At 39.9% G+C, this 13,986-nt stretch overlaps 1 protein-coding gene across 47 annotated transcripts in view; it reads right to left on the reverse strand.

Moving 5' to 3' along the window:
• LOC106608606 (receptor-type tyrosine-protein phosphatase delta) overlaps positions 1 to 13,986 on the reverse strand; it is a 656,301-nt gene that overhangs the window by 109,135 nt on the left and 533,180 nt on the right. For 26 of the 47 annotated variants that reach the window (XM_045721669.1, XM_045721665.1, XM_045721663.1 and 23 more), the window contains 2 exons: positions 13,653 to 13,798; positions 11,235 to 11,376 (listed from right to left, as the gene is read on the reverse strand). In XM_045721669.1, coding sequence (XP_045577625.1) covers positions 11,235 to 11,376; positions 13,653 to 13,798 — 288 coding nt within the window. Of the gene's footprint in view, positions 1 to 11,234; positions 11,377 to 13,649; positions 13,799 to 13,986 lie in introns of all 47 variants that reach the window. The other 21 variants (XM_045721640.1, XM_045721639.1, XM_045721653.1 and 18 more) reach the window with 1 other exon arrangement.

Consider the following 13,986-nt stretch of genomic DNA (forward strand, 5'->3'; position numbering starts at 1 on the left):
ATTTTATTTGATATAGCGTGTGTTTACCACATGGCCTCACATGTGAATCCTTAAAGAGATGGGTGGTACTAAGGCTTAAGAGGGTGCGAATGATGCTGAATGGGCGTAGACAAAGAAGAGCTCTCCAGTAGATGTACCAAAATATTCAAGTGCCATTTTCTCAAAAGTGGGGTCACAAGTTTATCATCTTTCAAAGCAGAATTACTTTCCCATTGTTCCTCACCTGTAGTGTATGATGTACAATTTCCTAGCTCTGAGTCTAATTCTATCCAATGTAAAAAACACAATTTCAAATTTTGCTACATATGACCGAATTGAGGCTGTTGGTCACAAATGTAAATTGTGCATAAAGCACATTACTTATTTGCAGTATTCATCGATTAATTTTTTGGGTTTGATACGGGCTGGGCAGATTTTTTTTTTGCGGACAGATACATTTCAAAAAGAGCATGTGCTAAAGTTAAGTAAAAAATCTGAGTGGTTTTGTGTATGTAATGTGCAAGGAAGACATATTTTGGACACCAAAATAGTATAGAATTATAGTCAGATTACTCCTTGAATGACGACATGCACCCTTTTTTAACTTGCAAACCATACTCTCCAATATAAGAACACTTACCAATTTTCTCCCTGAACCATTTTAGTGTAACAGCACTGAGCTATTTTACAGGCCATGGCTCAGTTCTCATCCATTTGGGCATGGTATCGTCTTGATGCATTTTCCAGAGAATATCCACAGTAAATGTCTGAGAAAACAGACTTTATACAAGTTCATGTCCACCTGAGAAGGGCTACATAAATGGCAACAGGAGAAAAAAAAGTTATACATTATTGAAAAGATTGGGGCTACGAGTATGCTACAGAAAAGGGAGATTACTCATACTTGGGCTAACACTAGGCAGAACGGACATCTTGGGTCCCAAAAGGCCTTAATGGAGTCAGGTTACATCATTCTTTTCTAATAAACAGACAGAAGTTTTCCCAAAGTTACTGCCGCAGAAGTTGGGATTTCTCCACGGGACGTTGGTGGTTTTGTTGCATGCATTACATAAATGGTTATTTCTAGGCTCAAGGTCTATTCATAGGACACTTGAACCTCGCAAAATGAGTTTGAAACTCGTGAGAAACGTTTGGTTCGAGAGACTTGTTCCCAATGTGTTCCATACATCCACCAAAATTCTATGAATTAGCAAAGAATGTCATGTGACACTGCAAATAACTCCAATGCTTTTGTCTAACATAAGTGTGATTGCTTTACTTATATGGTTTGTAAATATGTAAATATAATTTATTTTTGCATTGTATTTGTAAATGTTGTAAATTTGTATGATTTGTGTACATGCAGGGCTCCCTTGAAAAAGACGCATTGGTTCAAAGGGAGTTACCCAGCTAAAATAAATGTTAAAGGCCCAGTGCAGTCAAAAACATAATATTGCTGTGTTATGTATACAGTGACCTCCAGACTATGAAGTTTAAGAGCAGACTGTCAAGCTTTAATTTGATGGTATTTTCATCCATATTGGGTGAACCATTTAGAAATTACAGGACTCTTTGTACATAGTCCCCCCATATTAGGGGACCAAAAGTATTGGGACAAATTCACTTATACAGCGCATTCGGAAAGTATTCAGACCCCTTGACTTTTTCCAAATTTTGTTACATTACAGCCCTTTTCTACAATTGATTCAATAGCTTTTTCCCTCATCAATCTATGCACAATACCACATAATAACAAAGCAAAAACTGGTTTTTAGAAATGTTTGCTAATTTATTTAAAAAATAAAGTATTCAGACCCTTTACTCAGTACTTTGTTGAAGCACCTTTGGCAGTGATTACAGCCTCAAGTCTTCTTAGGTATGAAGCTTGGTACACATTTGGGGAGTTTCTCACATTCTTCTCTGCAGGTCCTCTCAAGCTCTGTCAGGTTGGATGGGGAGCGTCACTGCACAGCTATTTTCAGGTCTCTCCAGAGATGTTTGAACGGGTTCAAGTCTGGGCTCTGGCTGAGTCACTCAAGGACATTCAGAGACTTGTCACTCAAGGACATTCAGAAACTTGTCCCGAAGCCTCTCTTGCGTTGTCTTGGCTGTGTGCTTAGGGTTGTTGTCCAGTTTGAAGGTGAACCTTTGCCCCAGTCTGAGGTCCTGAGTGCTCTGGAGCAAGTTTTCATCAAGGATCTCTCTGTACAATGCTCTGTTCATCCTTGCCTCGATCCTGACTAGTCTCCCAGTCCTTGAGCTGAAAAACATCCCCACAGCATGAGGCTGCCACCACCATGCTTTACAGTAGGGATGGTGCCAGGTTTCCTCCAGACGTGATACCTGGCATTCAGGCCACAGAGTTCAGTCTTGGTTTCATCAGACCAGATAATCTTGTTCCTTATGGTCTGAGAGTCTTCCGGTGCCTTTTGGCAAACTACAAGCGAGCTGTCATGTGCCTTTTACTGAGGTGTGGCTTCTGTCTGGCTACTCTACCATAAAGACCTGATTGGTGGAGTGATGCAGAAATGGTTGTCCATTTGGAAGGTTCTTCCATCTCCACAGAGGAACTCTAGAGCTCTATCAGAGTGACCTCTTGGTCACCTCCCTGACTAAGGCCTGGTACCCTTACTCAGATCTGTGCCTCGACACAATCCTGTCTCGGATCTCTACGGACAATTCCTTCGACCTCATGGCTTGGTTTTTGCACTGACATGCACTGTGGGACCTTATATAGACAGGTGTTTGTTTTCCAAATCATGTCCAATCAATTGAATTTACCACAGGTGGACTCCAATCAAGTTGTAGAAACTTCTCAAGGATGATCAATGGAAACAGGATGCACCACAGCTCAATTTCGAGTCTCATAGCAAAGGGTCTGAATACTTATGTAAATAAGATTTCAGTTTTTTTTATTTGAATACATTTGCAAAAAATCCTAAAAACCTTTTTCGCTTTGTCATTATGGGGTATTGTGTGTAGATTGATGAGTATTTTTATTTATTTAATCAATTTTAGAATAAGGCTGTAACGTAACAAAATGTGGAAAAAATCAAGGGGTCTGAATACTTTCCAAAGGCACTGTATGTGTGTTAAAGTAGTAAAAAGTTAAGTATTTGGTCCCATATTTCTAGAAAGCAATGACTACATTAAGCTTGTGACTTTACAAATAATTGAATGCATTTGCTGTTTATTTTTACCATGTTTCAGATTATTTTGTGCCCAATGGAAATTTATGTTAAATAATGTTTTGTGTCATTTTGGAGTCACTTTTATTGTAAATAAGAATAGAATAAGTTTCTAAATATTACATTAATGTGGATGCTATGGATAATCCTGAATGAATCGTGAATAATGATGAGTGAGAAAGTTAGAGTCATAAATATCACACCACCCCCCACCCCCTAAAAATGCTAACCTATCCTGTTATTGTAAAAAAAGTGCTGCAATTTCTAGACGGTTAACCCGATATGGATGAAAATACCCTCAAATTAAAGCTTACAGTTTGTACTTTAACCTCTTATAACACCATAGTCATTGTGTAATTTCAACTTCAATGTGCTGGAATACAGAGCCTAAACAACAAAACATATTGCACAGTCCCAATACTTTTGGAGCTCACTGTATACAGTATTTCCACACTACGAGGTTGGAATAATACTGTGAAATTTTGAAAATTATAATAATGCCCTTTTAGTGTAAGAGCTGTTGAAAAGACCGGTTGAAATTTCAGCCTGTTTAGGTGGGATGGAGTTTTGGCCTGCCTGGTGACATCACCAGACAGTCCTAACTAAATTCTTGCTTGAGGAATTTCTCTTTGCTAAGAAGCTATTTTTGCTTCTTTTGGTATGGTACTTAATTGTAACTCAGAAATGATTTGAAATTGAGATAAAAACGTCTGCATTGTACCTTTTAAATAAATCAATAAAATCGAAATAACCCAAGATCGTATGTTGACAACTATGGAAAACCATTCAACAAAAGTTGGGCTATTTGTTCCCTACCTTGTTTTTTTTACCAGTCTAAAGATGTTTGGCTTTAATTAGCAGTACCCTTGCAGGCAGGCTTGAAGAGTTTCTCAAGAGCATCATTAGATGCATTAGAAGTGACCCTAAATTGCCCGATTAATGTACTAGAAAATGACTTGAGTATGGCTGAGATCAAAGCGAAGCGCCTACATTAGCACCCCTTGACTCCTTGGCTCAGGCTAATACACTCCCACTTTACGACCTTCAAGTCCCCACTGCCCACGGAATGCTTCCCGTTAACGTTGACGATGACACATTCCACCAAACAGCCCCTTGTCAATTGCGATGATTGTGACTGGTGTGTGCAGATAGCTACTTACACGCATACCTTCCAGGTTTGTAACATGATATAGAGCAACAGAACTAATGGAGATAATTGAAATTATTGAGCTATTATTAATTTCCTGTCAAGTCCTTTGATTTGTATGGTAGTGCCATTAGTGGGATGAAACCTACAGTATGCGATAGGTATCTCTCACCAAAATTGGGTATTGGAATGTTTTGGCCTTGAAATTTGCTTGTCTGGCCTGTCCATGTAGGAGATTAGTTAGTGGCCGTTGTTTTTTTTGTATTCTCCAACCTTTTGGGGCTATTAACAAGTAAAATAATTGTTGCCAGGAGATGTGACAAGAAATTAGCATTTTCAAATCATTAAGCAACTAATTGCGCTTCCCATTTTAAAACTTGAGGTCATTACAGAGGACACTGATATAGTGGGGCACCAAGCAGAAAATACTAGCCCCATCTGTCCGAATCGATAATGATTAATTTATAGGGGGTCATGTTTACTTTTATTTTGATAATACTCCACCATCCTGACCACCACATTATCTATCATTTTAACAGTGCAATCCCAGTCCCTTTGTGGCTTCAGCAGATGTTTTCTCACTCGCTATTGGACCATAAAGAAGCACATCCATCTTGATAGCAGCCAGCCGCAGGTCATTTCTAGCTAAACACCACACCAGCACTCTTTTTTTGTCTTAAATCACGCTCAGTGCTGTACCAATACCAATTCGCCACCCTAGACTAATTAAGCAGGGAAATTTAGGAGAGAATTATCTTCCGCCGAGAGATCAATTTCTTTGAGGACTGTCGACTCAATTTTATAAATTACAATCATAAATAACTTGTCATTATCTGTTCCATTTTTGGTGACGAACGAGACTGAGGAGATTTAGATTTGAGGGGAGAGCCAATACAAGACTCGCCTTTTTGGCCAACAGATTTATATTATAATGTGCAGCGTCACCACAATTTTACAATCATTCCGAGGCTTGCGGTTGATTGAAAAATGTGCATAATGCAAGAGCTATCTATCTGGACAGATTTATAGAAGACAGGGACAATATTGATAAAATACCTTCATCTGCTGATGAGTTGAAATTTTTACATTTACATTTTGGTCATTTAGCAGATGATTGAGAGCAACTTAAAGTAATGAATACATTTTCATAATTTTTTTGTACTTGTCCCCTGGGAAATGAGAACACAACCCTGGCATTCCAAACACCATGCTCTACCAACTGAGCCACACGGGATCACATGGGACCACCACAGTTTAGAAGAAAATCCTAAATCCAAAATGGGGAAACGTAAATAATCTGTGTCTGTTCAATTAGACCTGATGACTACTTTTTGCTCTCATTCAAATAACCAACTGCCATGCGCCACTTGATGCTCAACTGCTCAGGAACCAGAAAGGAAATTGAAATTGTATGACCGTACCAAACATTATGCTACACTTAAAATGCTGTCTCAGGCACTTTATAATTATTCCTTATTTCTCCCCTCAAAAGGAGTTCACCTGGGTTGAAGTCAGCAGGATTTTGAAAGCCCCTATTTATTGATACTTCTGCAGCCCAATTGAGTGTTCTGAGTGTTCTGTATTGTAGCATGGGGTATCTACAGAACTTGCCGGTGAACCAAGCAGAATTGTGTTCTCTCTCCTGGCCCACTATGCTACCTTGTTCACCTTCTGCATTGCCTTTCGCAAACATAGCGATCTCAGGCACAGCAATTTTACAATAGCCACCTGCTTCGCCCCCACCGCGTGCCTTGCTCTGGCAGTCCAAGACAGCTGAGGCAGCAATTTGCTTCACAAGCAATTTGAACGCTCAGTTAATGTTTTTTTTCCGGTCAGGCTGTGCTTGTTTTAAGTACAACCTGGGATGTAGGCTACAGAGTAGAAAGTACAGAGTAGAGAAACAAAGTCATGTGAAGAATTAGTATTAAGACCCTACAACACGACACAATCCCTGCACAATAGTATGGTGAAGAGGACAAACATTGTGATGTATCTGTGTGGGTAGGGGAGTGCTTAAGAATATTATTGGTCTGGACATATTCTGTTCCTTGTTGGATTCAAAGAGCAAACTCAGCCTGGGCACTGCAACTCGAGGGAATGATAAAAGAAAGAATAGGATATAATTTGTCTGGGTTCTACTCTGAACTTCAGACTGGGAACATTGGTTTAAGTTTATCACTGTGGTGAATTTATGTCAGTACGGCCTACAAATACATAGCAATACACAAATTACTTTTTTATAGACATTCTTATTGGTTTACGTGGGTGGAACTTCATAATATTCACTTTCTCCTCTCTTTACAGAAGCAGCACTTCATTCCCTAATACACATTCCATATTACACTATTCAAACTGTACTCTACTCGAGTGTTTGAAAACCGCAAGATGTAGAAAGCTAAGCATGTAAACTAAGTTGTAGTCTATAGGCTTCTTCTTCTGAAAATATTATCCTTCCCTACAACGTGCCCACTTTTACAGAGCGAGAGCACCCTGCGACACATCTTACAAATGGAAATTATGCAATTTGTTTTGGCCTTTTTTCCGTCAGAGTAGAGCGACTTCCTATTTTACACTCTGTCAAGTTGAGAACATCTGCACGCTTGTGAGAGTGGCGAGAGAAATTACGATTCACAGTATAATGGGAATAAATGGATAGATTACCATTCTTAATCATGAATGAATCTGCCGTGAAGAAAATTGACATAGCCATAGCACATGATAATAGCATACGATTGTGCTGCTGAAGTAACATGAGGTCTGTGCTTGTGTTTGGTGCCTACATTGAAAGGCAATTATTTAAATTGACCTGCCTACTATTGAAAATCTATGGCTAAATGCTCCGGTTGACATGTAATATACTGTAGATATAGATTAGCAGTTAGAATGACAAACTGATGGTTCTCTGTCTATCTAAAGTGTATGGACACTTGGCTGACATATTGGCTGATGCAATAATTTTCTCCTTTGGGAATCAATGTCTTATCGTGCTCTGTGTATCCTGGGGGAATATGAAAAATATCCTACAGTACAAGAACACCTTTTGTAAAATCAGACAAAAAACATCAAATGTTAAAATCTAACACTATACATGGATATCATCAACACCACGACTCCATTTGCTGTGCTTCTCTGACTTCTCTTATCACCTTTCCTCTTCGACCATTTCCCAATTTCCACCTCAAATCATATAACCTTCATTCAAACACCCGTAGCACATATGACATGACTTAAGTCATCTCCGAGTTGATCAAAATGGAGGGGAAGAGAAAGAAGCAGGAAAAAATGCAATATGCAAATTAGGTCCCTCATTCATTGGAAAAGTAGATTCTGGGTACAAACATCATTACACTCGCAGGTTTGCCTTTCATGCAAATGACTTTCTCTAAGCCAGAGAAGTTCATTACTAATGGCGTTTCCCATCAAGTCCGCAGCCCACCCAAATGCTAATATCTCTGCCACTGGATTCTTCACCTCGCAGGCCTGACTCTTCATTGCTGTGGCAATTACAACAATGTTACTTTTCCCTCTTTATGGAATTATCCATTATCTCCCCCTGGAGCTAGCTACCAGAAACAGATGCTAACCAATCTCCTAGCACAGGCCACTGGAGCTCAAATGAACTAAATGAACAATCAGTTTATATGTATCACTGGATTAGTAGTGTCTTCATCTGTGATTCGTTTATGTATCTATTGCGTCTGTCGCGTCTCGGCAAGAGGAATACAAGGTTAGAGATAGAATCTCCAAAGCTCCTAGCTACGCCAACAGATTGAACTCAGATTTTACTTTTTGGTGTATCAAGCCCCAAATAAAGTACAAGGCAGAGGATTTTTGTAAATGGCTCTTTAACAAAATGGCCGCAAATACAGACATATTCTCCAAGGGAGATACAGGACCATGTTGGAGATACGTAGACTATTTTTGGAACAGAGCTGAAAGAAAATAGTATGTCTATGGCTTTTTGTGTTATGTATTATGCATTGTTCTTTAACATTGTAAAAGTACACTACCCTTACATTGCCCTATAACTGTACCCCACAACCCCACTCTCTAACGTAAAAGCTTGACCTTGCAACGGGCACTCGCATTCTAGCTCAGTAGACTACATGAATAAGACATGAGGCCTCCAAATAAAATTGCATTCTGAAACACAACTTCAACAATGTTTGACTTTGGTCGGTTTTGCTGGTCAGAAACACATTCTAGAGTAAAGCAGGTGTTAAGACTAGATTTGTTTTGTTGTTGAATGTGTTCATTCAGGTAGAGTTTGGCAAATCTGTTGAGGGTTTGTGTGGATGTGGATGTGAAAGTGTGTGTGTATATCTGGGCGTCTGGTGCATGCATGAGTGAGTGAGAGAGATCTGGCTCTCATCTGGCTTGATCAGAAAGCATTACTTTATTGCAACACAGAAGGGCTTTCTGCTACGGCCTATGTGGCTTCGCTCACCTTCAAAGCGGTGATAGGACACAAGGAGAGATAGGGAACTAGGGACTGGTAACATAACTAGAGTGCCTTCAGAAAGTATTCATACCCCTTTACTCATTCCACATTTTGTTGCATTATAGCCTGAATTCAAAATGGATTAAATATGTATTTTTTTCACACACTATACCCCATAATGACAAAGTGATATCATGTCTAGATTTGTTAGCAAATGTATTGAAAATGTAATATATAAATATCTAATTTACCTAAGTATTCATACCCCTGAGTCAATACATGATAGAATCACCTTTGTCAGTGATTACAGCTGTGAGTCTTTCTGGCTAAGAGCTTTGCACACCTGCATTGTACAATATAAAACATTCTTCAAGCTCTGTCAAGTTGGTTGTTGATCATTGCTAGAAGAAGGCACAGGGATGCCGAAACGTTGGTGTTTTACCCAATAAATTACTGTGTTTATACATAGTGTGCAACTCTCTTTGTTTTTATAGATCATTGCAAGACAGCCATAGATACTTAAGTCGATTTAAGTCAAAACTGTAACTAGGCCACTCAGCAACATTTAATGCTATCTTTGTAAGCAACTCCAGTGTGTTTTAGGTTATTGTCCTGCTGAAAGCATACCCATAACATGATGCAGCCACCACCATGCTTGAAAATATGAAGAGTGGTACTCAGTTGGATTTAATTTCTTTGCCACATTTTTTGCAGTTTGACTTTAGTTCCCTATGGCAAACAGGATGGATGTTTTAGAATATTTGTATTCTGTACAGGCTTCCTTCTTTTCACTCTGTTATTTAGGTTAGTATTGTGGAGTAACTACAATGTTGTTGATCCATCCTCAGTTTTCTCCTATCACTGCCATTAAACTCTGTAACTGTTTTAAAACCACCATTGGCCTCAAGGTGAAATCCCTGAGTGGTTTCCTTCCTCTCCGGCAACTGAGTTAGGAAGGACACCTGTATTTTTGTAGTGACTCATACACCATCCATAATTCCATTTCGTCATTATGGGGCATTGTGTGTAGGCCAGTAACACAAATTCACTATTTAATCAATTTGAAATTCAGGCTGTAACACAACAAAATGTGGAAAAAGTCAACGGGTGTGAATATTTTCTGAAGCCACTTTACATGCTAATGCCTTAGTCGAGCTGAGAGGCATAGGTTCTGTGAAGCAGATACAATGACACTCATTTCCCTCGCCTGTCTCTGTGTGTGTGTGTGTGTGTGTGTGTGTGTGTGTGTGTGTGTGTGTGTGTGTGTGTGTGTGTGTGTGTGTGTGTGTGTGTGTGTGTGTGTGTGTATATACAGTATGTGCCTGCATGTTATTGTGTGTTTCCACACAAATTCATAAAACACACACACACACACACCGAGCCATAGTGTAAACATGGGGAGAGGCTGCATGGGAATCTGCCACCTTTCCCTTTCAGTGGGCCCTCGGGGACCGTGCCAGGGGCCTTGTGTTCGCCTCGGCGGTGGAGATAAGGAAGAGATGACAAGGCGCTTCAGAGAGTCGCCGAGCCAGCTCATTCCTTTAGGTGGGGAGCTCCCCACTCAATAGGAACTCATTTTCCATGCTGTGTAATTGTGGGGGATAATGGAACACACCTCATTCAGAGCGCCAAGGCATTTTATAGGCATTTTCTCCATTCAGAACATAACAAGTCTGCTTTAGAGAGATAGGTCTAAAAGCACATTGTCTTTTTGAGTCCCGGGACAGTGGGCTTTAGCATTTCAATAGGATGTTGTGTGGAATCAAGATAAGCATTTGCTTTTTATATGTACAGTATGTGCTAGTGATTATGATTGTGGTGCAAGCAAATAACTTCTGATATGCGACAAATGTTTGTATTCAAAGTAAACTATTGTGAATTTTCACTTCCTATGACAGTGCATATATTATTACAAAGTTACAACCAAATATAGGAAACTTATTTAGTTATACAGTTAAATTACAAGAGGAGCTAAAACATGATAATTCATGACCTATATGATGGAATGAGCTACTTACATTTGAGACATTTCATTGTTTTAAACCTGATTCAAAGAGCCATTCCTTTCTCTCCAGTTAAGTGAATATTAAAGCAGAAGCAGATAAGCCAAATTAAATGTGATTTGAATATCGCTCAACTTTCCATTAGAACACCAAGAGCCAGAAATAGGAACTACTTTGCATAACTCAACCAGCATCTTAATTATCGTGTCACAAAAATGTTTGAAAATGTGTTAATTGATTTAGAAAATCCAACTTATTTGGCTAAGTTACTAATTGAGTAAGACTAATTAAGTCAGTACATTCAACATGAGTGGAACCAAAACCTAATATTCAACTATATGTGTTGAAAGGGAAAAGAAGGAGGACAGCAGAGACATAGAAACAAAGAAAGTCTAGCTTACCTGGTTGGTTAGTTGAAGAAACAAAGTTAAATGAACAAGAGTTAGCATTTCGGTTGCGGAGAAAGCAGCACCTACCACGTAAAACAGTGAGTCTCGTAGTTGCACTCAGCTCTCCAACAGTGTTGGAGGCGACGCACTCGTATATGGCTTCGTCTCGGGGCGTACGCAAGGGCTGAATTCTCAACACCGAGCCAGAGCCGTCATCGAACTCAATCACCTGCAGGTGCGAGAAACAAGATATGTTAAAGGAGTTTTTTTGTTCACAATCGGTGACGGAAGCTTGCGCAGAGCAATTCCAACCACTCCTGCAGCAGAGAATAAACACATTTGGCCTACATCACTTGACGGTGTCAAACACACTGTGCTTCCCGTCAGAAAACTATGAAAGCTGCTATGGATAGTATACCCTCATATTATATCCTAATATCAGCTCTTAATAAAAGCACCTTATTTGAGTGAGTGTTTGGGAGTATATGTGCTCTTTCTGAATTGTCTAAAAAGTCCATCCACCATTCACCTTCTCTCATTTATTCCTCTAACCTGAAACAACTGACCAGGTGAAAGTCAGCCTGAGGCATGTCTTTTCAATTATGTGCAGGTGAAGGGGAGGAGACGAGGAGAGGATGGATTTTTAGGCAATTAATATAGAACCCACGTGTGTATCGCATTGTGAGTGTATGAGGAAAATATCTCATGTCTGTAGCATGTAGATAATAATTACATCATTGTCAATATTGATCAATGTTTTGTATGGCTAGTTATGCCCTTAGATTGTTGTTCGTGTTTATGATTGGCTACCCACTGGTATAGTTATTACCAGAGAAGTTGTGTTCAGAGAGCTTATTATTATATAGTGATGTATTGGAAGATTAAACATAATATCCATTCAAAGATGGCTCACAGCTTTCTGACATCAACTTTCAATCTGAAATGTGAGTTTATCTTGTGTACTAATTATTGGGAACATAACCAAAGTGGACAACTAACTTTAAGAATGGGAAAGTATCTATTGGCCAGTCAGGAATTTAATTACTTTAACTTTTATGTCTGTTTTTATATTTTATGTTAATTTTGGTTCGCCCCACTCTTAAAGTTAACACACTATTTCTAAAAAAAAATGTATCACATTGAAATATATAAAATGGGACAGGTACATTAACAAACAATTAAATGTGGTTCAATAAACAGTAACGAACAATTGTTATCACCATGACGTGATAGTAGTACAAAAAGACATGACCGATTGTTTTGGACGGACTACACATAAAATGTTCACAAACAGGTGTTTTGTAGCTTTTACAGCTATCGTTGCATGCTGTATACTCACTGTTTTTAGAAAGCCCTGTATCATAACTCATTTTTAAGCATTTTTAGGTAGGTTTACATACAACAATGGACTGGTAAGAACCTCTGCTTCATACACACACGCAGACAGACACACAAGCACACACCATGACACACATGTACAGAGGCCGGCCTCGATACTCATTGGTACAGTTCAGAGCATATCATTTCACGTGTTAGTTTAACAAAACACCTTGACGGTTCAGTGGCCAAGCGACAATGGTACATTTGGGCAATCATTGCAAGAGCATGTGATGATGGTAAGTAAAAGTGCTCCCTTCCCCATTTCAAACTCAAAGAGAAAGAAAATGGGATTGAGAAAGTCTCAGTGTTTCTGTAAAGGGAAATGGGCTTTGTTAGGGATGAGGAGGCGACGGCACGTGAGTGGGGGAATGAGGGTGGTTGCATGCACGCAAGCAAACCTCGCGGCGGCGAAGGGAGTGTTAGCAAGCTAGCGTGTTAGCATTCAGCACGTGGAGCGGCGCAAATGCGATGCACTCTGATAAGATTCGATTTCTGCCGGCGTGTGAGACGCCAAAGATGCGAGAAGGTTCTCCAAACCCAGATAAGCCACTACTGCTGAGTAGTAGTGTGGCAAGAAGCGGAGGGGGGGGGGACGACGACACTATGATACACTCCGAAAGGGAATGACACAGAAATTAATAGAAATCTTATCAGTGTTCGGAGATGACGTGTTATTGTCATGGCGATTAAAGAGAAGAACAAATCAAAGCTTGCAGCCAAACCAAGCAGGGAGGGGGACATGCATTTAGATAAAGATGCCACGAAGCAAAAGAGCTTTGAACCACAGAGCTACATCGCTCTCGTTTTGCATAAGGCAGCCAAACACAGCATTAATATAGGTATCTGGGGCACACCATTTCTTCCTCCTTTTCTTTCTTTCATCCTTTCTTTCTTTAATTACAAATCTGTCACCAGATCTCTGTGTACTTGCTCATTATAATTCAAGCATGTCAGACAGCCTGGGCCAGCGTGATTATTAGAGCCTGCTAATGCGTGGTGGCAAAGGAGGTTTGGGCGAGAGGGGGGAAATGGATTATGTGTTAGGGGTTTGGGGGAAGACCAAAAGCACTGTTGAGCATTCCCGTTTTTGTCGAGCATTTTACATCAGAACAATAGACCTAATACCTCAAATCTCTGGTTGCTGACTTTCTTCCCCTTCTTGTTCCAAACGATCTTGGGGCGTGGGTCTCCCGTCGCTTGGCAAATGAAGGACGCCACGCCTCCTTGCACGCCAGTTTGGTCATTGGGGGTTCTTAAAAACTTTGGTGGTGCTGGAAAGAAGAGAGGGAGGGAGAGAGAGTGGACATAAATAGTTAGTGCTCGGGCTAAGTGTTGCAGAGAGCAAGCGATTTCTCTCCCTTATCAATGTGCTCACACCAGAAGGTCACAAAGTTGCAGATTTCAGCAGTTGCACGGTATCGCTAAGAGGATTGTCTTTGGAGGTCAAGCCAGACTCTGT

Source organism: Salmo salar, chromosome ssa07, assembly GCF_905237065.1.
Source record: "Salmo salar chromosome ssa07, Ssal_v3.1, whole genome shotgun sequence".
NCBI lineage: Eukaryota > Metazoa > Chordata > Actinopteri > Salmoniformes > Salmonidae > Salmo > Salmo salar.